The sequence below is a fragment of the Anomaloglossus baeobatrachus genome, chromosome 6 (genome assembly GCF_048569485.1).
Source record: "Anomaloglossus baeobatrachus isolate aAnoBae1 chromosome 6, aAnoBae1.hap1, whole genome shotgun sequence".
NCBI classification, from domain to species: Eukaryota; Metazoa; Chordata; class Amphibia; order Anura; family Aromobatidae; genus Anomaloglossus; species Anomaloglossus baeobatrachus.
The window spans coordinates 547,384,967-547,405,564 of record NC_134358.1 but is presented as its reverse complement, the minus strand read 5'-3'; the positions used below and the strand labels follow the sequence as shown (position 1 = coordinate 547,405,564).

General features: G+C 53.0%; 1 protein-coding gene across 1 annotated transcript in view; it reads right to left on the bottom strand.

Annotated features, from left to right (window-relative positions):
- Positions 1–20,598, bottom strand: part of ANKIB1 (ankyrin repeat and IBR domain containing 1) — a 151,900-nt gene that overhangs the window by 13,329 nt on the left and 117,973 nt on the right. Inside the window, exons 14-18 of the mRNA XM_075315635.1 lie at positions 20,522–20,588; positions 17,709–17,854; positions 17,108–17,286; positions 15,230–15,281; positions 14,327–14,435 (exon numbers count right to left, since the gene is read on the bottom strand). Of these exons, the coding sequence (XP_075171750.1) occupies positions 14,327–14,435; positions 15,230–15,281; positions 17,108–17,286; positions 17,709–17,854; positions 20,522–20,588 (553 nt within the window). The remainder of the gene's footprint in view (positions 1–14,326; positions 14,436–15,229; positions 15,282–17,107; positions 17,287–17,708; positions 17,855–20,521; positions 20,589–20,598) is intronic.

The window sequence follows — 20,598 nt, the reverse complement described above, 5'->3', positions numbered from 1 at the left end:
GTGAACTGCGGAGATGGTGGAGGCCGTGGCTTCCACCCACATCAAAATCCGCCGGACTTCTTGGAAGGCTTGCCGACTGCGTGTTCCACCTTGGTGGTTGATGTAAGCCACCGCTGTGGAGTTGTCCGACTGAATTCGGATCTGCTTGCCTTCCAGCCACTGCTGGAACGCTTTTAGGGCAAGATACACTGCCCTGATCTCCAGAACATTGATCTGAAGTGAGGACTCTTGCTGAGTCCACGTACCCTGAGCCCTGTGGTGGAGAAAAACTGCTCCCCACCCTGACAGACTCGCGTCCGTCGTGACCACCGCCCAGGATGGGGGTAGGAAGGATTTCCCCTTCGATAATGAGGTGGGAAGAAGCCACCACCGAAGGGAAGCTTTGGTTGCCTGAGAGAGGGAGACGTTCCTGTCTAGGGACGTCGGCATCCTGTCCCATTTGCGTAGGATGTCCCATTGAAGAGGACGCAGGTGAAACTGCGCGAAAGGAACTGCCTCCATTGCTGCCACCATCTTCCCCAGGAAGTGCATGAGGCGCCTCAAGGGGTGTGACCGACCTTGAAGGAGAGATTGCACCCCTGTCTGTAGTGAACGCTGTTTGTCCAGCGGAAGCTTCACTATCGCTGGAAGAGTATGAAACTCCATGCCAAGATATGTCAGCGATTGGACCGGTGTTAGATTTGACTTTGGAAAATTGATGATCCACCCGAAACTCTGGAGAGTCTCCAGAGTAACGTTGAGGCTGTGTTGGCATGCCTCTTGAGAGGGTGCCTTGACCAGCAGATCGTCTAAGTAAGGTATCACCGAGTGACCCTGAGAGTGGAGGACCGCAACTACTGTAGCCATGACCTTGGTGAAAACCCTTGGGGCTGTCGCCAGGCCGAACGGCAGTGCCGCGAACTGAAGGTGTTCGTCTCCTATGGCGAAGCGCAGGAAGCGCTGATGCTCTGGAGCAATCGGTACGTGGAGATAAGCATCTTTGATATCGATCGATGCTAGGAAATCTCCTTGGGACATTGAGGCGATGACGGAGCGGAGGGATTCCATCCGGAACCGCCTGGTCATTACGTGTTTGTTGAGCAGTTTTAGATCCAAAACAGGACGGAAAGACCCGTCCTTCTTTGGAACCACAAACAGGTTGGAGTAGAAACCGTGACCCTGTTGCTGAAGAGGTACCGGGACCACCACTCCTTCTGCCTTCAGAGTGCGCACCGCCTGCAGAAGAGCCTCGGCTCGCTCGGGAGGCGGAGATGTTCTGAAGAATCGAGTCGGAGGACGAGAGCTGAACTCTATCCTGTAACCGTGAGACAAAATGTCTCTCACCCAACGGTCTTTTACTTGTGGCAGCCAGGTGTCGCAAAAGCGGGAGAGCCTGCCACCGACCGAGGATGCGGTGTGAGGAGGCCGTAAGTCATGAGGAAGCCGCCTTGGTAGCGGCACCTCCGGCGGTCTTTTTAGGGCGTGATTTGGACCGCCATGCGTCGGAGTTCCTCTGATCCTTCTGAGGCCTTTTGGACGAGGAGAATTGGGACCTGCCCGCCCCCTGAAAGGACCGAAACCTCGACTGTCCCCTCCTCTGTTGGGGTGTTTTTGGTTTGGCCTGGGGTAAGGATGTTTCCTTTCCCTTGGATTGTTTGATGATTTCATCCAATCTCTCACCAAACAAGCGGTCGCCAGAAAATGGCAAACCAGTTAAGCACTTTTTGGAAGCCGAATCTGCCTTCCATTCCCGTAGCCACAAGGCCCTGCGTATTGCCACCGAATTGTCGGCTGCAACCGCCGTACGGCTCGCAGAGTCCAGGACAGCATTAATAGCGTAGGACGCAAATGCCGACGTTTGATAGGTTATGGACGCCACCTGCGGCGCAGACGTACGTGTGAGTGCGTCAATTTGCGCCTGACCAGCTGAGATAGCTTGGAGTGCCCATACGGCTGCGAATGCTGGAGCAAAAGACGCGCCGATAGCTTCATAGATGGATTTCAACCAGAGCTCCATCTGTCTGTCAGTGGCATCCTTGAGTGAAGCTCCATCTTCCACTGCAACTATGGATCTAGCCGCCAGTCTGGAGATTGGAGGATCCACCTTGGGACACTGAGTCCAGCCCTTGACCACGTCAGGGGGGAAGGGGTAACGTGTATCCTAAAGGCGCTTGGAAAAACGCTTATCTGGACAAGCTTGGTGTTTCTGGACTGCCTCTCTGAAGTCAGAGTGGTCCAGAAACATACTCATTGTACGCTTAGGAAACCTGAAACGGAATTTCTCCTGCTGGGAAGCTGACTCCTCCACTGGAGGAGCTGAGGGAGAAATATCCAACATTTGATTGATGGACGCAATAAGATCATTCACTATGGCGTCCCCATCAGGAGTATCAAGGTTGAGAGCGGCTTCAGGATCAGAATCCTGATCAGCTAGCTCCGCTTCATCATACAGAGAGTCCTCTCGCTGAGACCCTGAACAATGTGATGATGTCGAGGGGATTTCATAGCGAGCTCGCTTAGTCGGTCTGGGACTGCGTTCCATGTCAGAGACCTCACCCTGGGATCTATGAGACACCCCGGGAGAACATTGTTGTTCCAACTGAGGGGAACCAGGGGGCAATGATTCCACAGTGCCCATGGCTTGAGATGCCGGCCTGGACTGCAAAGCTTCTAATATCTTAGCCATAGTCTCAGAAAGTCTTTCAGTAAAAACTGCAAACTCCGTCCCTGTCACCTGGACAGTGTTAACAGGTGGTTCTCCCTGGGCCACCCTTAGCAGAGGCTCCGGCTGAGTAAGTGCCACAGGGGCCGAGCATTGCACACAATGAGGGTCAGTGGAACCTGCCGGCAGTATAGCCGTACATGATGCACAGGCAGCATAGTAAGTCTGTGCTTTGGCACCCTTGCTATTTGTGGACGACATGCTGTTGTCTCCTCTGAGCAATACAGGAGGGTATATAGCCAAAGAAGGGAATTTTGTTACTTACCGTAAATTCCTTTTCTTCTAGCTCCTATTGGGAGACCCAGACGATTGGGGTGTATAGCACTGCCTCCGGAGGCCACACAAAGCACTACACTAAAAAGTGCAAGGCCCCTCCCCTTCTGGCTATACACCCCCAGTGGGATCACTGGCTCACCAGTTTTAGTGCAAAAGCAAGAAGGAGGAAAGCCAAGAACTGGTTTAAACAAATTCACTCCGAAGTAACGTCGGAGAACTGAAAACCGTTCAACATGAACAACATGTGTACCCGAAAAACAACCAAAAATCCCGAAGGACAACAGGGCGGGTGCTGGGTCTCCCAATAGGAGCTAGAAGAAAAGGAATTTACGGTAAGTAACAAAATTCCCTTCTTCTTCGGCGCTCCATTGGGAGACCCAGACGATTGGGACGTCCAAAAGCTGTCCCTGGGTGGGTAAAGAATACCTCATGTTAGAGCTGCGAAGACAGCCCCCCCCTACGGGGAGGTAACTGCCGCCTGCAGGACTCTTCTACCTAGGCTGGCGTCCGCCGAAGCATAGGTATGCACCTGATAATGTTTGGTGAAAGTGTGCAGACTCGACCAGGTAGCTGCCTGGCACACCTGTTGAGCCGTAGCCTGGTGTCGTAATGCCCAGGACGCACCCACGGCTCTGGTAGAATGGGCCTTCAGCCCTGATGGAACCGGAAGCCCAGCAGAACGGTAGGCTTCAAGAATTGGTTCTTTGATCCATCGAGCCAGGGTGGCCTTAGAAGCCTGCGACCCTTTGCGCTTACCAGTGACAAGGACAAAGAGTGCATCCGAACGGCGCAGGGGCGCCGTGCGGGAAATGTAGATTCTGAGTGCTCTCACCAGATCTAACAAATGTAAATCCTTCTCATACCGATGAACTGCATGAGGACAAAAAGAAGGCAAAGAGATATCCTGATTAAGATGAAAAGAGGATACCACCTTCGGGAGAAACTCCTGAATGGGGCGCAGCACTACCTTGTCCTGGTGGAAGACCAGGAAGGGAGCCTTGGATGACAGCGCTGCTAGCTCAGACACTCTCCGAAGAGATGTGATCGCTACCAGAAAAGCCACTTTCTGTGATAGTCTAGAAAGTGAAACCTCCCTCAGAGGCTCGAAGGGCGGCTTCTGGAGGGCAACTAGTACCCTGTTCAGATCCCATGGATCTAACGGCCGCTTGTACGGGGGTACGATATGACAAACCCCCTGCAGGAACGTGCGCACCTTAGGAAGTCGTGCTAGACGCTTCTGAAAAAAGACGGATAGCGCCGAGACTTGCCCTTTAAGGGAGCCGAGCGACAAACCTTTTTCTAACCCAGATTGGAGGAAAGAAAGAAAGGTAGGCAATGCAAATGGCCAGGGAGACACTCCCTGAGCAGAGCACCAGGATAAGAATATCCTCCACGTTCTGTGGTAGATCTTAGCGGACGTGGGCTTCCTAGCCTGTCTCATGGTGGCAACGACCCCTTGGGATAATCCTGAAGACGCTAGGATCCAGGACTCAATGGCCACACAGTCAGGTTCAGGGCCGCAGAATTCCGATGGAAAAACGGCCCTTGGGACAGTAAGTCTGGTCGGTCTGGTAGTGCCCACGGTTGGCCGACCGTGAGATGCCACAGATCCGGATACCACGCCCTCCTCGGCCAGTCTGGAGCGACGAGTATGACGCGGCTGCAGTCGGATCTGATCTTGCGTAGCACTCTGGGCAGGAGTGCCAGAGGTGGAAACACATAAGGGAGCTGGAACTGCGACCAATCTTGCACTAGGGCGTCTGCCGCCAGAGCTCTTTGATCGCGAGACCGTGCCATGAAGGTTGGGACCTTGTTGTTGTGCCGGGACGCCATTAGGTCGACGTCCGGCGTTCCCCAGCGGCGACAGATTTCCTGAAACACGTCCGGGTGAAGGGACCATTCCCCTGCGTCCATGCCCTGGCGACTGAGAAAGTCTGCTTCCCAGTTTTCCACGCCGGGGATGTGAACTGCGGATATGGTGGAGGCCGTGGCTTCCACCCACATCAGAATCCGCCGGACTTCCTGGAAGGCTTGCCGACTGCGTGTCCCTCCTTGGTGGTTGATGTATGCCACCGCTGTCGAGTTGTCCGACTGAATTCGGATCTGCCTTCCTTCCAGCCACTACTGGAAGGCTAGTAGGGCAAGATACACTGCTCTGATTTCCAGAACATTGATCTGAAGGGTGGACTCCTGCTGAGTCCACGTACCCTGAGCCCTGTGGTGGAGAAAAACTGCTCCCCACCCTGACAGACTCGCGTCTGTCGTGACCACCGCCCAGGACGGTGGTAGGAAGGATGTTCCCTGTGATAATGAGGTGGGAAGAAGCCACCACTGCAGGGAGTCTTTGGCCGTCTGGGAAAGAGAGACTTTCCTGTCCAGGGATGATGACTTCCCGTCCCATTGGCGGAGAATGTCCCATTGAAGTGGACGCAGATGAAACTGCGCAAACGGAACCGCCTCCATTGCCGCCACCATCTTCCCGAGGAAGTGCATGAGGCGTCTTAAGGAGTGCGACTGACTTTGAAGGAGAGCCTGCACCCCAGTCTGTAGTGACCGCTGCTTGTCCAGCGGAAGCTTCACTATCGCTGAGAGAGTATGAAACTCCATGCCAAGATACGTTAGCGATTGTGTCGGTGACAGATTTGACTTTGAGAAGTTGATGATCCACCCGAATGTCTGGAGAGTCTCCAGTGCAACATTCAGGCTGAGTTGGCATGCCTCTTGAGAGGGTGCCTTGACAAGTAGATCGTCCAAGTAAGGGATCACAGAGTGTCCCTGAGAGTGCAAGACTGCTACCACTGCCGCCATGACCTTGGTGAACACCCGTGGGGCTGTCGCCAGACCAAATGGCAGAGCTACGAACTGAAGATGGTCGTCTCCTATCACGAAGCGTAGAAAGCGTTGGTGATCTGTAGCAATCGGCACGTGGAGATAAGCATCTTTGATGTCTATTGAGGCTAGGAAATCTCCTTGAGACATTGAGGCAATGACTGAGCGGAGGGATTCCATCCGGAACCGCCTGGCGTTCACATGCTTGTTGAGCAGTTTTAGGTCCAGAACAGGACGGAATGAGCCGTCCTTTTTTGGCACCACAAAGAGATTGGAGTAAAAACCTTGTCCTTGTTCCCGAAGGGGAACAGGGACCACCACTCCTTCTGCTCTTAGAGAGCCCACCGCCTGCAGAAGGGCGTCTGCTCGGTCGGGATGTGGGGAGGTTCTGAAGAACCGAGGCGGAGGACGAGAACTGAACTCTATCCTGTACCCGTGAGACAAAATGTCTGTTACCCACCGGTCTTTGACCTGTGGCAGCCAAATGTCGCAAAAGCGGGAGAGCCTGCCACCGACCGAGGATGCGGAGGGAGGCGGCCGAAAGTCATGAGGCAGCCGGCTTGGAAGCGGTACCTCCAGTTGCTTTCTTGGGGCGTGAGTGAGCCCGCCAAGAATCAGAGCTCCTCTGCTCTTTCTGAGTCCCTTTGGACGAGGAGAATTGGGGCTTGCCCGAGCCTCGAAAGGACCGAAACTTTGACTGCCACTTCCTCTGTTGAGGTTTGCTTGATCTGGGCTGGGGTAAGGAAGAGTCCTTACCTTTGGACTGTTTAATGATTTCCGCCAATTGCTCACCAAACAGTCTGTCTCCAGACAATGGCAAGCTGGTTAAACATTTTTTAGAAGCAGAATCTGCTTTCCATTCTTTTAACCACAAGGCTCTGCGCAAAACTACAGAGTTGGCGGATGCCATTGAGGTACGGCTCGTAGAGTCCAGTACCGCATTGATAGCATAAGTCGCAAACGCGGACATTTGCGTAGTTAAGGACGCCACTTGCGGCACAGCTGGACGTATGAAAGAGTCCACCTGTGCCAGACCAGCTGAAATAGCTTGGAGCGCCCACACGGCCGCGAATGCTGGAGCAAACGACGCGCCAATAGCTTCATAGACAGATTTCAACCAAAGGTCCATCTGCCTGTCATTAGCATCTTTAAGTGAAGCCCCATCCTCCACTGCAACTATGGATCTAGCTGCAAGCCTGGATATTGGAGGGTCCACTTTTGGACACTGGGTCCAGCGTTTGACCACGTCAGGGGGAAAGGGATAACGTGTATCCTTAAGGCGTTTGGAAAAACGCTTGTCCGGAGAAGCATGGTGTTTCTGGATTGATGCTCTGAAGTCAGAGTGGTCCAGAAAAGTACTAAATTTACGCTTGGGATACAGGAAATGGAATTTCTCCTGCTGGGCAGCTGCCTCCTCTGCTGAAGGGGCTGGGGGAGAAATATCCAACAGCCTATTGATGGCCGCTATAAGGTCATTTACCATGGCGTCACCATCTGGCGTATCCAAATTGAGAGCGGTGTCAGGGCTAGACTCCTGATCACCCACCTCTGTCTCATCACATAGAGACCCATCTCTCTGAGACCCTGACCCGCGTGATGACGTGGAGGGTCTCTCCCAGCGAGCTCGCTTAGGCGGGCTGGGACTGTCATCGGAGTCAGAGCCCTCAGCCTGTGATGCCTGGGACCCCCTTGAAGTACGGATTAAATCCAACTGAGGGGGACCGGGGAACATAGACACAGCCGTGTCCATGGTCTGAGCAACTGGCCTGGACTGCAAGGTCTCCAGGATTTTTGTCATAGTCACAGACATTTTATCAGCAAAGACTGCAAATTCTGTCCCCGTCACCGGGGCAGGGTTCACAGGCGTCTCTGCCTGGGCTACCACCACCATAGGCTCTGGCTGACGAAGAGCCACTGGGACTGAACATTGCACACAATGAGAGTCGTTGGAGCCTGCTGGTAGATTAGCCCCACATGCTGTACAAGCAGTGTATACAGCCCGTGCCTTGGCACCCTTGCGTTTTGTGGATGACATGTTGTTGTCTCCTCAGAGCAAGATAGGGTATACAGCCAAGAAGCGACCGTACAGTGCAGTATATATAAATATATATATATCTGGTACAGGAAAAAGTACACCAATACAACACTGTGGCACAAGTGGGGCCAGCACTAATGTGCTGCTTACCGCCCGCTAAACGCGGGTGTGTGGTCGCCAGAAATCCCTAGTCTGGGTCTCCCATAGCCTGTGTCCGTCCTCCAGCCAGACTGCATGCAGGAATGGCTGCCGGCGTCCTGTGGAGGGGGGGGGCGGGCCCTGGGCGTGCTCAGACCAAAAGCGGGGAAAACTGCGTCCCACTGTGCCTAGTGAGAGGGCTGGAGCATGTAAATAAGGCTCCAGCCCTCGGCGCTGACGATTGCACAGCGTCTGTCCCATTCCCTGATTGACAGGGAGGGGGCGGGAACGAAGCGGAGCTAGGCCGCAAAAGCCGGGGACTAGATTTATAAGCGCCGCCGCCGTAAAAGCGCGGTCGGCGCTAAGTCCCCGGCGCACTACAAGTCCCAGCCGCGCCGCCGCTCCGAGAGTGGCCGGCGCGGTAGTTCCCAGTACATGAAGTCGCACAGCTAAGCTGCTGTGACTCAAACCCCAGCGTGCAGCGCTACTGTCCCCGGCGCACTAACACACCCAGCAAGTCTGGCGTGTGCGTGCCTGTCTGTACGGGGACACAGAGTACCTGAAAGTTGCAGGGCCTTGTCCCTGAACGGTACCCAGCTCCGTATCCAGCAGGTTCAATGGGTCTGTGGATGGAGCCCGGCCTCAGGGCTTGGGGGCCGGTAAGATCCCACTTCCTCAGAGCCCCTCAGGGGGATGGGGAAGGAAAGCAGCATGTGGGCTCCAGCCTCCGTACCCGCAATGGGTACCTCAACCTTACAAACCACAAGTGGGGTAAGAAGGGAGCATGCTGGGGGCCCTATATGGGCCCTCTTTTCTTCCATCCGACATAGTCAGCAGCTACTGCTGACTAAACAGTGGAGCTATGCGTGGATGTCTGACCTCCTTCGCACAAAGCAGAAAACTGGTGAGCCAGTGATCCCACTGGGGGTGTATAGCCAGAAGGGGAGGGGCCTTGCACTTTTTAGTGTAGTGCTTTGTGTGGCCTCCGGAGGCAGTGCTATACACCCCAATCGTCTGGGTCTCCCAATGGAGCACCGAAGAAAACAACCGTGCACCATACAGTGTAAAGTATAGCCTATAATCATATAATCTATAAGTACACTTCTGCACCAGTGATGCCAGCACCTAGGTGCTGCTTACCGCCCGCGCAATGCGGTTGTGTGGTCACCAGAATTCCTGCCTGGGTCTCCCTGAGCTTGTCTCCCTTCTCCAGCGTTAGCAGAGCTGACAGGAATGGCTGCCGACGTCCTGAGGAGAGGAGGGGGCCGTGGGCGTGCCCTAGAAAGTGCGGGAATCTGGTTCCCCACTGTGCACAGTGAGGGGGGTGGAGTATGCAAAGCATGCTCCAGCCTCAGTTGCTGACGTCCTTTACAGCGTCCCGCCCTTCCCCTGACTGGCAGGCCTGGGGGCGGGAAAAGAATGAGACTAGGCCGCAAAAGCCGGGGACTAAAGTTATAAGCGCGGCCGCCGTATAAGCGCGGTAGTCCCCGGCGCACTAACAGTCCCAGCCGCGCCGCAGTGATAACAATGGCAGCGGCGGTCAGCGCGGCAGTCCCCATACACTAACACACTCAGCGACGCTGCAGTGTGTAAAGGCACAAACGCAGTCAGCGCCGCGGTCCCCGGTGCACTAGCACACCCAGCAATGCTGGAGTGTTGCTGTGCGCGGTCCCCACGGGGACACAGAGTACCTCAAAGTAGCAGGGCCTGAACGATACTCGGCTCCTATCCAGCAGAGTCCTCAGGAGCTGTGGATGGAGCACGGTCTCATGTGCCTGGAGACCGATAGGATCCCACTTCACCCAGAGCCCTAAGGGGGATGGGGAAGGAAAACAGCATGTGGGCTCCAGCCTCCGTACCCGCAATGGATACCTCAACCTTAACAACACCGCCGACAAGAGTGGGGTGAGAAGGGAGCATGCTGGGGGCCCTGTTATGGGCCCTCTTTTCTTCCATCCGACATAGTCAGCAGCTGCTGCTGACTAAGCTGTGGAGCTATGCGTGGATGTCTGCCTCCTTCGCACAAAGCATAAAAACTGAGGAGCCCGTGGCAGCACGGGGGGTGTATAGGCTGAAGGGGAGGGGCTTTACACTTTTAGTGTAATACTTTGTGTGGCCTCCGGAGGCATAGCTATACACCCAATTGTCTGGGTCTCCCAATGGAGCGCCAAAGAAAAAAAAAAAGAAGTCCTGAACCGCGAAGCGGAGGAACTTTTGGTGAGCTGGAGCCATGGGTATGTGCAGGTACGCGTCCCTGATAGCTAGGGAGGCAAGGAATTCTCCTTCGACCATAAAGGTAATAATGGACCCTAGGAAGTCCATTCTGAATCTCCTTACGTGCACATGTTTGCTCAGGTGTTAGAGGTCCAGGATGGGACGAACTGACCCGTCCTTTCTTGGGGACCACGAGAGGTTGGAATAGAAGGCCTTGAACCTCTCGCCATCCGGAACAGGTACCATCACCCCCGCCGTTTGGAGGGAGTGGATCGCTGAGGAGAAGGCCTCGTGGTGTTTTGGAGCCTTTGGGGAGGGTATGAGAGAAAAGACTGACCAGGGGATCGGGTCCAGAATTCAATGTGGTAACCGGAAGACACAAGGTATCACACCCATTTGTGGGCTGAGGCGGCGGCCCAGATGGAGGACGACGAGACTCCTCGGTCTTTGTCTAGACTGCCGGGACGAGGTGGACTTGGGGAGGGCTGAGAAGGTCGGGCCCTGCGGGTCTAGTAAAAAAAACATCCTGGGCTAGAGTTGGGGGAGGGAGGTACTCTTTTCCTCCCGTGGCGTCAGACAAAAAAAGAGCCTGTCCAGATGATCGGCAAACCATCGGTCTGGAAAGGAGTACTGTGAGAGGCTTCTTAGAGACAGAGTCCGCTCTCCATTATCGGAACCAGAGGGCCTTACGGATGGCTATAGCATTTGAGGCGGCAATAACTGCGAAGGTAGCAGCGCCGAGGGAGGCCTGCATGAGGTACTCCGCCGCCGCAGCAATGTGAACTGTTACATCTGTGAGGGTCTGAGGGAAACTGGTAGTCCTGGTGCCTGTGCGACCCACACGGAAGGGGAGAGGGACCCACAGCCTCAAGGCGGAGCGATCGAGCTGCTCCACTTGTCTGTCCGTCGGGTCCTTGAAGGAGGATCCATCAAGTAAAAGACAGGAGGGTCCTTCAGGCAGTCGGAAGCCAGGTGAGGGTCCACCGAGGCCGGATCGGCCAAGCCCTTAGAGACAGCTAAGCCAAAGGGGTACTGGGACTCCATGAGTTTACAGATACCGAAGCGGCGTCAATAACCTTTTTTTTTTTTTTTTTTTGAGGTTTCTTCACCCTTTTAAAGGAGACCGCAGGGTCAGTAATAGTGGATGGGAGATCTTCCACATGCAGAGTTTTGGTTGATTGCTGCAATAAGTCAATCGCAGCTTGATCGCTCGGGGAGGTTGAAACCAAGGAATCATCCCGGTACAAACATCATTCCCCTTCCTCCGGCTCCTCAGAGACCGCGGAACATGTGGGAGAACCCCATCTGTGAACCCCAGAGGGAGACTCATGGGGGTCATGCCCTTTTTCTGATCTGCAACCGGTGAAGCAGAGGGCTGATTCTTATCAGAAGGACCCTCTATAGAGGTGTCATCAGGCTGCGTTCTGTCCAGGGGCCCCGAGGGGTGTGAGGACGATGTTGCATAGCCGGCACCAGGTTCTGGGAACTGTGACCATTCCGGGGGACTGGTAGCCGTAGGCTCTGGGCTGGCAGCGGTTGCTGTGGTGGTGGTGGGGGGGTAAGCTACAGAGGCACCGGACTCACAGAAGAAAGAGGTGCTATCATCCCCTAGTAGCTCAGCGTCTTATAGTTGTTGCTGTAGTTGTGCAGGGCATAAAACATGTGACTGCAGCCCCTGACTGATGAGCCACAAACTCTGATTGTAATGAGGGAGCAATGCTCAACAGAGCTAATATGCAAGTGAGGCTATAACTCACCCAGAACCCTGATGACCCCTCCCCCCTCCTCCTGCGTCCCAGTTCTGGGAAGGAGGAAGCCAGCTCTGAGAGACTCCCACAGGCTCTGATCACAACAAGAGGGAGCAATGCTCTGCAGATCCTGTGTGAGGGGGGCGTGGCTTATTGAGTGTTGGAGGGGACGGGGCTAAGCTCTGACAAGAAGGCATGAGAAAATATAATAAACAAAAAAATGGTGGGAAGGGCCTCCCCTTCTTCCCTCCAGACCTGCACAACAATGGTGGACAGAAAAACCTCTATAAGTGTACCGCAGCTGCAGCTGCACTGAGCCCAGGGAGCTCTTCCCCCTCCCCCCGCCACAGGTGGAATGCTATGCAGGAGTCTGCAATCACAGCCCATGTGCATTCAGTCAGTGTGACCTTTGCTCCAATTCAGTGTGGAGAGTCTGACGCCTGCTGGCAGAACTTGTATCAACTCAGAGCCTGCAAGAGGGGCTGAGGAAGTTTTCATCTGCTCTGGAAAAAAATCGGAAGGATCTCACCTCAACTCCTGTGGAGATGGCAGTCTGTGACGCCTGCTGCCTGGTCACACTGGTGCAGAACGTGTATCAACTCAGAGCCTGCAAGAGGGGCTGAGGAAGTTTCCATCTGCTCTGGGCTCTGGAAAAATCGGAATGATCTCACCTCAGCTCCTGTGGAGATGGCAGTCTGCTGCCTGGTCACACTTGGTGCAGAACGTGTATCAACTCAGAGCCTGCAAAAGGGGCTCAGGAAGTTTTCATCTGCTCTGGGCTCTGGAAAATCAGTGCCATGAAACCTGTCGTCCAGTAACAGCCCAGGATCCAGCGTCGCAGGAGGGGTACGGGGAGGCGATACTCCGCGTTCCCGCCTGTTGATGGTTTGGGGAAATAGGGCCCCGAAGGAAACCATCGCCCTCTAAAAACAAAAAATTCTTGCTGCAGTAGTCTGCAGAGATGTGCCTCCTATAGACACTAAGCTAAAACTGAAGTAGCCTGGCTGGGCCAGGGGGGTGTATACTGCAAGGGAGGAGCTCACATCTTTGCATCTACTTAGTGTCCTCCTATGGATAAGCAGCATAACACCCATGGTCCTGTGTCCCCCAATGAGGCGTCAGAGAAAAAGGATTTTTTTTCGGTGATTGTATTTCTTTTCACTTACCGATTTTTTTAGTGGGAGGATCTCAGACACCTCCCATTACTCATCTACTAGTTAGTGGCAGCTGTGAGTTGTCATTAACACCGTATATTACCCTGATTGCCACCACACCAGGGCAATCGGGATGAGCCAGGTAACGTGCCAGAACTGTCACCTCTAATGGATGCGACAATTCTGGGCGGCTGCAGGGTGCTATTTATAGGCTGGGAGGAACCCAATATCCATGGGAATCCCCAGCCTGAGAATACCAGCCCCCAGCTGTTGGCTTTATCATGGCTGGGAATATTGGGGGACACCACATGCCGTTTTTTAAAACGTATTTAATTAATTTAAAAAAAATGCATGAGGTTCCCCTTATCTTGATATATAGCCAAGATAAGCGCATGATTGGGGGCTGCAGTCTGTAGCCGTATGCTTTATCTGTGCTGGGTATCACAATATGGGGGGACCCTTCACCAAGTCTTTAATTTATTTATTTATTTACAAACCACTATAAAAGACTCAGACAGCGTGTCATTCCCCCACACATGGTGGGTGCATGTCTGACTGCAACCAGAGACCTCAGGACTGCCGGTGGGCGGGGGAAGCAGTGAATATGCATGAGGGTAATGAGTGGCCCTGGGAGTAGTTCTACAGTCGCAAGGGAGACTTGGTAAGTATAACACGCCTGCTTTATCTCTTATTTTCTTTTTTTCCTTTACTTATTTTGTTAATTATTTGGGCAATTTCATGGAGTTCCCTGAAAACTCAGTGTCCGGGGTCGGTGCACAGATACTAGGCATCTAGTACGGATCCCGAATATTACAGTCTGGGTTCACTCATCACTGTTTAAGGCACCTGACAGCAGATCCTCCATTTTTACCGCTCTTAAAATTTCAATTAAGAGAGGCATAGATTTGCAGGTCATTACAGTGCAGTGCCTGATTTAATACTGTTTCTGCCTATGCAGAGCGCAGCAGCTGTATTTTGTCAGTGGCTGCTGTGCTTTGTCTATCCAGTGACTTTAGATGACGAAACTTTGGCTTTGTATATCTTTTGCAATAGATGTTGGTTCCCTAATAAATAATAGCGTGCCCCTCAACAATCCTCTCCCTATTCTATTGACAAATGTAGACACAGACCTTATGTTAAAATCTTTTCTGAATCTCGATGGTGTGAACAGGCCCCTACGTTTCATTATGTGTATATTTGGAAAATAACCCTACAGTCCATCCAAAATTACCTAAGGTGTTCTCCGTGTGATCGTCTGGATCAGGAGTGTTGCTTCTCATACTGTGCAAGTCGCGCCGACGCTGCCTGTGTCTTCTCCGATACTGGAATTCTGCATATTCCTACGCGTAGATACAAAGACACTTCCATAAGTAAGATATTCTTAATTACAAACACAATCGTCCATATTTCTATGCATATCTGCTTGAAGGGGCCATATCTGCACCTCCTAGAGGGACTGATACTGGCAGCCTGTCAGGAGCTGCGAAGCAGAATCACTAAAGTGAATGGGGCAACCTCTGCTCTATTTTGGGGAAGAAGCTGAAGACGCTGCACCCCCTTCCCTGGATAACCTACCACTAAGAACTACGTCAAAAAGTGGCTCTTTCCACTTCAAAGCCTCACATGGCTCCCAGTGAAACCATTGAAGTGCAAGGAGACGTTGGGTCCTCCAGGAGAAGCTTATTGCAGATGCTCAGTTTTCTGGCTAAAAGATGGGGGGCCCTAAATAAGAGACCACCTCTATTAAAGAGGATGTTCACCAATGTATCAGTCCAGAGGTCTGCGCTGTCCAATACCAAACAAAATCAGCAATAGTCACCCCCCCTCCTGCTCCAACACTGCCCGGTCTTTTTTGACATGGCTGCAGGGGTGACCGCTGCAGCCAATCGTGGTGCCCAGGTATATAGAATAAGACCGCTGTGAGTAGTGATTGGTGGAAGTGGTTACGGAAAGGGGTTTTGCAAACCAATAAAAACCCTTCTATAATCCCCTATGGATATAGTAAGACTCTTAAAAAAAAAAAAAAATCACGAAAACTTAATCCGGAAGAATTAGCAGCAGCGATGATCACAACATCCATTCACAAAGCACTAAGCGATGCCTTCGTCTCCACGTCTACCCGACAACCTCTTACCTCCGGGGAGGCAAATCCTAAATACTCCCAGTCCCATGTTCCTCCGGCAAAACTGAAAAACAGAAAAGAAAGCAATTAGTAATATAAGAAGATCCGGCCAATTAACTGGGTTTTACTGCAGCAGATAAAGGGTTAAAACAATGCAAATATTACGCCCATGATCAATAACGCAGAATATGGAGTCTTCTTCACGGACCTATAAAATCCACATTTGTCGCTTGAGTGATTTCTAAAGCAGAGTGGAGCGCTGGATATTCATAGAAATCAATAGACACCCCTAGACTTCAATGGGAGGCCTACTAAGATTGGTTGAACAGAACCTAAACGGGGGCTCCCTCAATTGACCTATACCTAGGGTACCCCCCTCCCCCCAATCAAATCGGGTCAATCCACGTATAATCAGTTGAATGCCCAGTCCACTAATTCTGGGGCATTCCTAATGTGAAGAGAGGTTTTCGCACGGATAACACCAATGACTTAGTGATGAGAGATCATTGGGGCTTTAAAGCCCATGAGCCCCATGATACCAGAAATCAAGGAGCCAGAGAGCTCAAGTCCTCACCCAGTGGTCACTTATAGAGAATGTGTCAGTTCCACCTTTGCCCACATGACTAGAGGGGTCGCAACGGTTAAGGACCCCCCCCCCCCCCCCAGTGATCCGTGTTGCACATTAATAGTGGGGTCTTCAGATCTGGATTTCCAACTCTTAGCCGTAGTGTAGCGGCGTTGTTACATAGATATCGTCCTGTCCTTTCTGACCAAGCAGCAGAGTAATAATCTGTACTGGCACCGTGTACTTCTTACCTTCTCCTGCGGAGGCACTGCAGGGAAACGGGGCACAGGTTTCACCATAGATTAGAGATGATCGCAGTGATCACCATATCGTCAAGAGACCTTTCTAACAAGTAGGGACTGCCCAAAGCAGAGATGTTCTTCAACCCCTTCCCACTCTATGATGTACTAAAACATCACAGGGTGTGAGTTTGGGGGGGTACGGCGCGTGCTCGAGGGTACGGAGCGTGCTCCAGGGTGCGGAGCGTGCTCCAGGGTGCGGCGCGTGCTCCAGGGCGCGGCGCGTGCTCCAGGGCGCGGCGCGTGCTCCAGGGCGCGGCGCGTGCTCAAGGGCGCGGCGCGTGCTCAAGGGCGCGGCGCGTGCTCAAGGGCGCGGCGCGTGCTCAAGGGCGCGGCGCGTGCTCAAGGGTGCGGCGCGTGCTCAAGGGTGCGGCGCGTGGTCAGGAACTAAGCTCGCTCGACATAGGTCATGTGCTGGCTGTGTTATACACTCCGCACCTGCCACTAATATCAGGGGCATTTAACTGGCAAAACCCAGGTGAGGACGTTCTTTTGGACGCCAACTACTATTACCCTCCCATACAAACAGCAAAGAAATTAAGGAAGGAGCACGGCATGTAAGGCTCCAGCCTTGGAAATCAACCTTACAACACCGCCGACACAGTGGGGTGAGAAGGGATATGCCGGGAGTCCAGACGTGGACCCGCACTTCTTCAATCTTTTTCAAAAAAAAAATCATATGAGAATGCATGTGTGGATGTATCCTCCTGAACACAAAGCGATAAACTGGCTGTGACTGGCTCACCAGGGGGTGTATAGGCTCAGAGGGAGGAGCTACACTTTTAGGTGTAGTACTTTGTGTGTCCTCCGGAGGCAGAAGCTAAACACCCAAGGTCTGGGTCTCCCAAAGGAACGATAAAGAAATAATGCCCCCCCCCCCTCTCCACGTTTATCATCACATATGGAACACAATTCCTCCTCTTTTTCAGCAATGGCCGATGTCTCAGAGGAGATCTAGGTCACCGCATAGCCATATATCCCACCTGTAATACATGTTAGTAACACGTCAGTAAATACTGCATCTACCTTCGCCTGGTGGTCTCCGGAGAGTCTGCGGGGGCCACACCTCGGGCCACTGAAGCCAAGAACTCCTGGCGCTTCTGCTGTACGAGACAGGCCGCCCGGATGATCTTGTGGCGGGGGGTGCGCAGGTAGGGCCTGTTCACCTTCTGGGCCAGATCTTCCGTCACCATTTCAAGGTCTGTCTGCAAAGTGGCAAATATGATGACATTTTTTATTCATTCATACTTGATCGTCACAGGGGGTTTGACCAATGGGACCCTTACAAATCCCAAAAACAAGGCTCTGCAGCCCCATTGTGAATGGAGCAGAAGTGCACATGCTCAACCTGAGCTCCATTTACCGTCTATGGGACTGTTGGAGATAACAGAGCTGTACTCAGCTACTGTATTTCCCAAACTCCCAAAGCCAATGGGGGAGTATGTGTACCTCTGCCCCATTGAAAATAGGGCTGCAAAGACCTCTTTTTGAAAACCCAGGAGCCCGATTCTTGGGATCAGCAGGGTATCCCTGTGGTCCGCACGAATACCAGCACCACAAAGGGCAGCAGCGGGTAGAAATAAAGCGCAAAAATGTCACGTAAAATACAGATATTGAAATTATTCACCTGCATTAGCTCAAAAATTTCCTTTTTTGTGCTTTTGGGCTCTAGGAAGAAACCGTAGGGATAAGAACACTTGAGGATGCGCCTGGTCTTCAGCAGTTCTTGCACAGCGTCTTCTATAAACGTGGTGTCCGGGCAGCCTCCCTCCGCTACAGGGAAAAGTGGAGAAACGAGGTGAGGATCGCAGGATTACAGGGCGGACATCAAACGTCATCAGAGCTCAACATGGCCAGAAAAGCAGATTACACTATGACGGGGGTTTAAAACCTGCGGCACTCCAGGTCATGTGTAACTACAACTCCCAGCATGGTCAGACAGCCCATAGCAACAGCTGGAGAGCCCATAATGAAAGGCACCATGGCTGCAATATGACTGCACTCACAGAGCTGCGCGATCAGAATGAACTCGGATGAACTTCACCCGACTTCATTGTCATCGCACGGCTCTGTCTCTATGCCGCGGCCTGATTTGCGGTCACACGTGAAGGACTCACCGGTGATCTCAAATCCCATGAGTAACTGAAGTGAGCCAAGCGATCAGCGCTGCCGTCACTCAGGTTACCCGCGGCCAGCTGCAGTCCTCCACCTGAGACCGCAAATCACCTGAGTGAGGGCACCGCTGATCGCGCGGCTCACTTCAGTCACTCGGGTTATTTTCTGTCAAAGTTGGAGGACTCCAGCGGTGGCCGCTCGCAGGTAACCTGAGTGACGTCATCGCTGATAACGCGACTCACTTCAGTTGCTGCGGGGAGCTCACAGAGAGTGGTCGTGGTCTGTGGCCGATCGCTGTCAGCTTCATGTAGCAGAGCTGAAAGCATTGTGGGACCTCGTGTGGATTACGTCGGACCTGCAGGGTGTTTGGGGATAAATAAAGTGGTGAAAGAGGGTGTTTTTTTGTATTTTGTTCAAAATAAAGGATTTTTCGGTGTTTGTGTTTGTTTACTTTCACTTACAGGTTAATCATTGTGGGTGTCTCATAGACGCCTGCCATGATTAACCTAGGACTTAGTGGCAGCTATGGGCTGCCGTTAACTCCTTATTACCCCAATTGCCACCGCACCAGGGCAATTCGGGATGAGCCGGGTAGAGTCCTGGGGCTGTCGCATCTAATGGATGCGGCAATTCCGGGCGGCTGCTGGCTGATATTTTTAGGCTGGGGGGCTCCCCATAACATGGGGCTCCCCATCCTGAGAATACCAGCCTACAGCCGTGTGGCTTTACCTTGGCTGGTGTCAAAATTGGGGGGAACCGCACGCCGTTTTTTTTAAAAAATTATTTATTTATTTTACTGCACGATATAGACCCGCCCACCGGCGGCTGTGATTGGTTGCAGTGAGACAGCTGTCACTCAGCGTGGGGGCGTGTCTGACTGCAACCAATCATAGGCGCTGGTGGGCGGAGGAAGCAGTAAATATGAGAGAGAATAATGAGCGGCCGGCATTTTCAAAAGCAGGTGAAGCCGCCAGAGCAGTGTGAATGCCGTGCAGTGCCGTGCCGGTGATTGGTATGAAAGACAGAGGGGGGGGAGAGAGAGAGAGAGACCCTGAAATACCTGCGTTTTGTTTGTCAAAAAAGCATGAAGAACGCAACAAAAATGCAGTGCAAGCGCACAGCTAAACATTTTGGTTGCATTTTCACACACCTCATTGATTTCAATGGGTGGAAAATGCAACCGAAACGCACAAAAGAAGTGACATGCTGCTTTTTTAAACGCATCGATTTTGTCAAATATTTGGCATCCAAAATACTGCGTTTAAAAAAGCAACGTGCACATGGAATGTGCTGACTTCTCAGACTTTGCTGCGGAAGCAGAACACATGCATTTTGACAATGACACGCTGCAGTTTTAAACGCAGCCAAAACACAGAAAAAAAGCGCAACGTGCGCACAAAGCCTAATGGTCATTTACTAAAAAGTTACAGAAGCAAATCAGCTGCATCACTCTAAAAAGGCTTCTTCACACCCATCTCAGGGGAAAAAAAGCGTCATTATTTATTTTTTGTCTTCAGAAGAGACAATAGTTATCTAAGGGTGTGACACCTCATCTCCTACTGGAGGCCAAGCAGCAGGGGATGGCTTCTGGTGGTGCAGTGGGCTCTCCCCGTCCTGGTATATGTGCCACCACCAGGGCTGATGGGGGCGGTGCCAGCCTGCCGCCTCCCTCCAGGGCTTATGGGGGCGGTGCCAGCCTGCCGCCTCCCTCCAGGGCTGATGGGGGCGGTGCCAGCTTGCCGCCTCCCTCCAGGGCTGATGGGGGTGATGCCAGCCTGCTGCCTCCCTCCAAGGCTGATGGGTGGTGCCAGCCTGCCGCCTCCCTCCAGGGCTGATGGGGGGGGGGGGGGGGTGAACCTGCCGCCTCTCTCTCTCGAGGGCTGATGGGGGCGGTGCCAGCCTGCCGCCTCCCTCCAGGGCTGATAGGGGAAGGTGGGGGGGGGTGCCAGCCTGCCGCCTCCCTCCAAGGCTGATGGGGGGGGGGGTGCCAGCCTGCCACCTCCCTCCAGGGCTGATGGGGGGGGCGGGGGTGAACCTGCCACCTCCCACCAGGGCTCATAGGGGAAGGTGGGGGGGTGCCAGCCTGCCGCCTCCCACCAGGGCTGATAGGGGAAGGTGGGGGGGTGCTAGCCTGCCGCCTCCCTCCAGGGCTGATAGGGGAAGGTGGGAGGGTTCCAGCACATAGGTCTGCATAGGAGCGGTGTGCACAAAACGGCAGGAGGTTGGGTTTTTTTTGCATTTCATGGGCATTAAATCAATGTAGAAAAATTACAATTTCTCTCCCATGTGCTATTTATTGCTATTTATGTAGATGGCGGATCTCACCTTCACTAAGCGCTCTGCTCAGCTGCTCCATCTTTTCTTTGGCTGTTTTTAGAAGACGTTGTTCTAACTGGAAAATA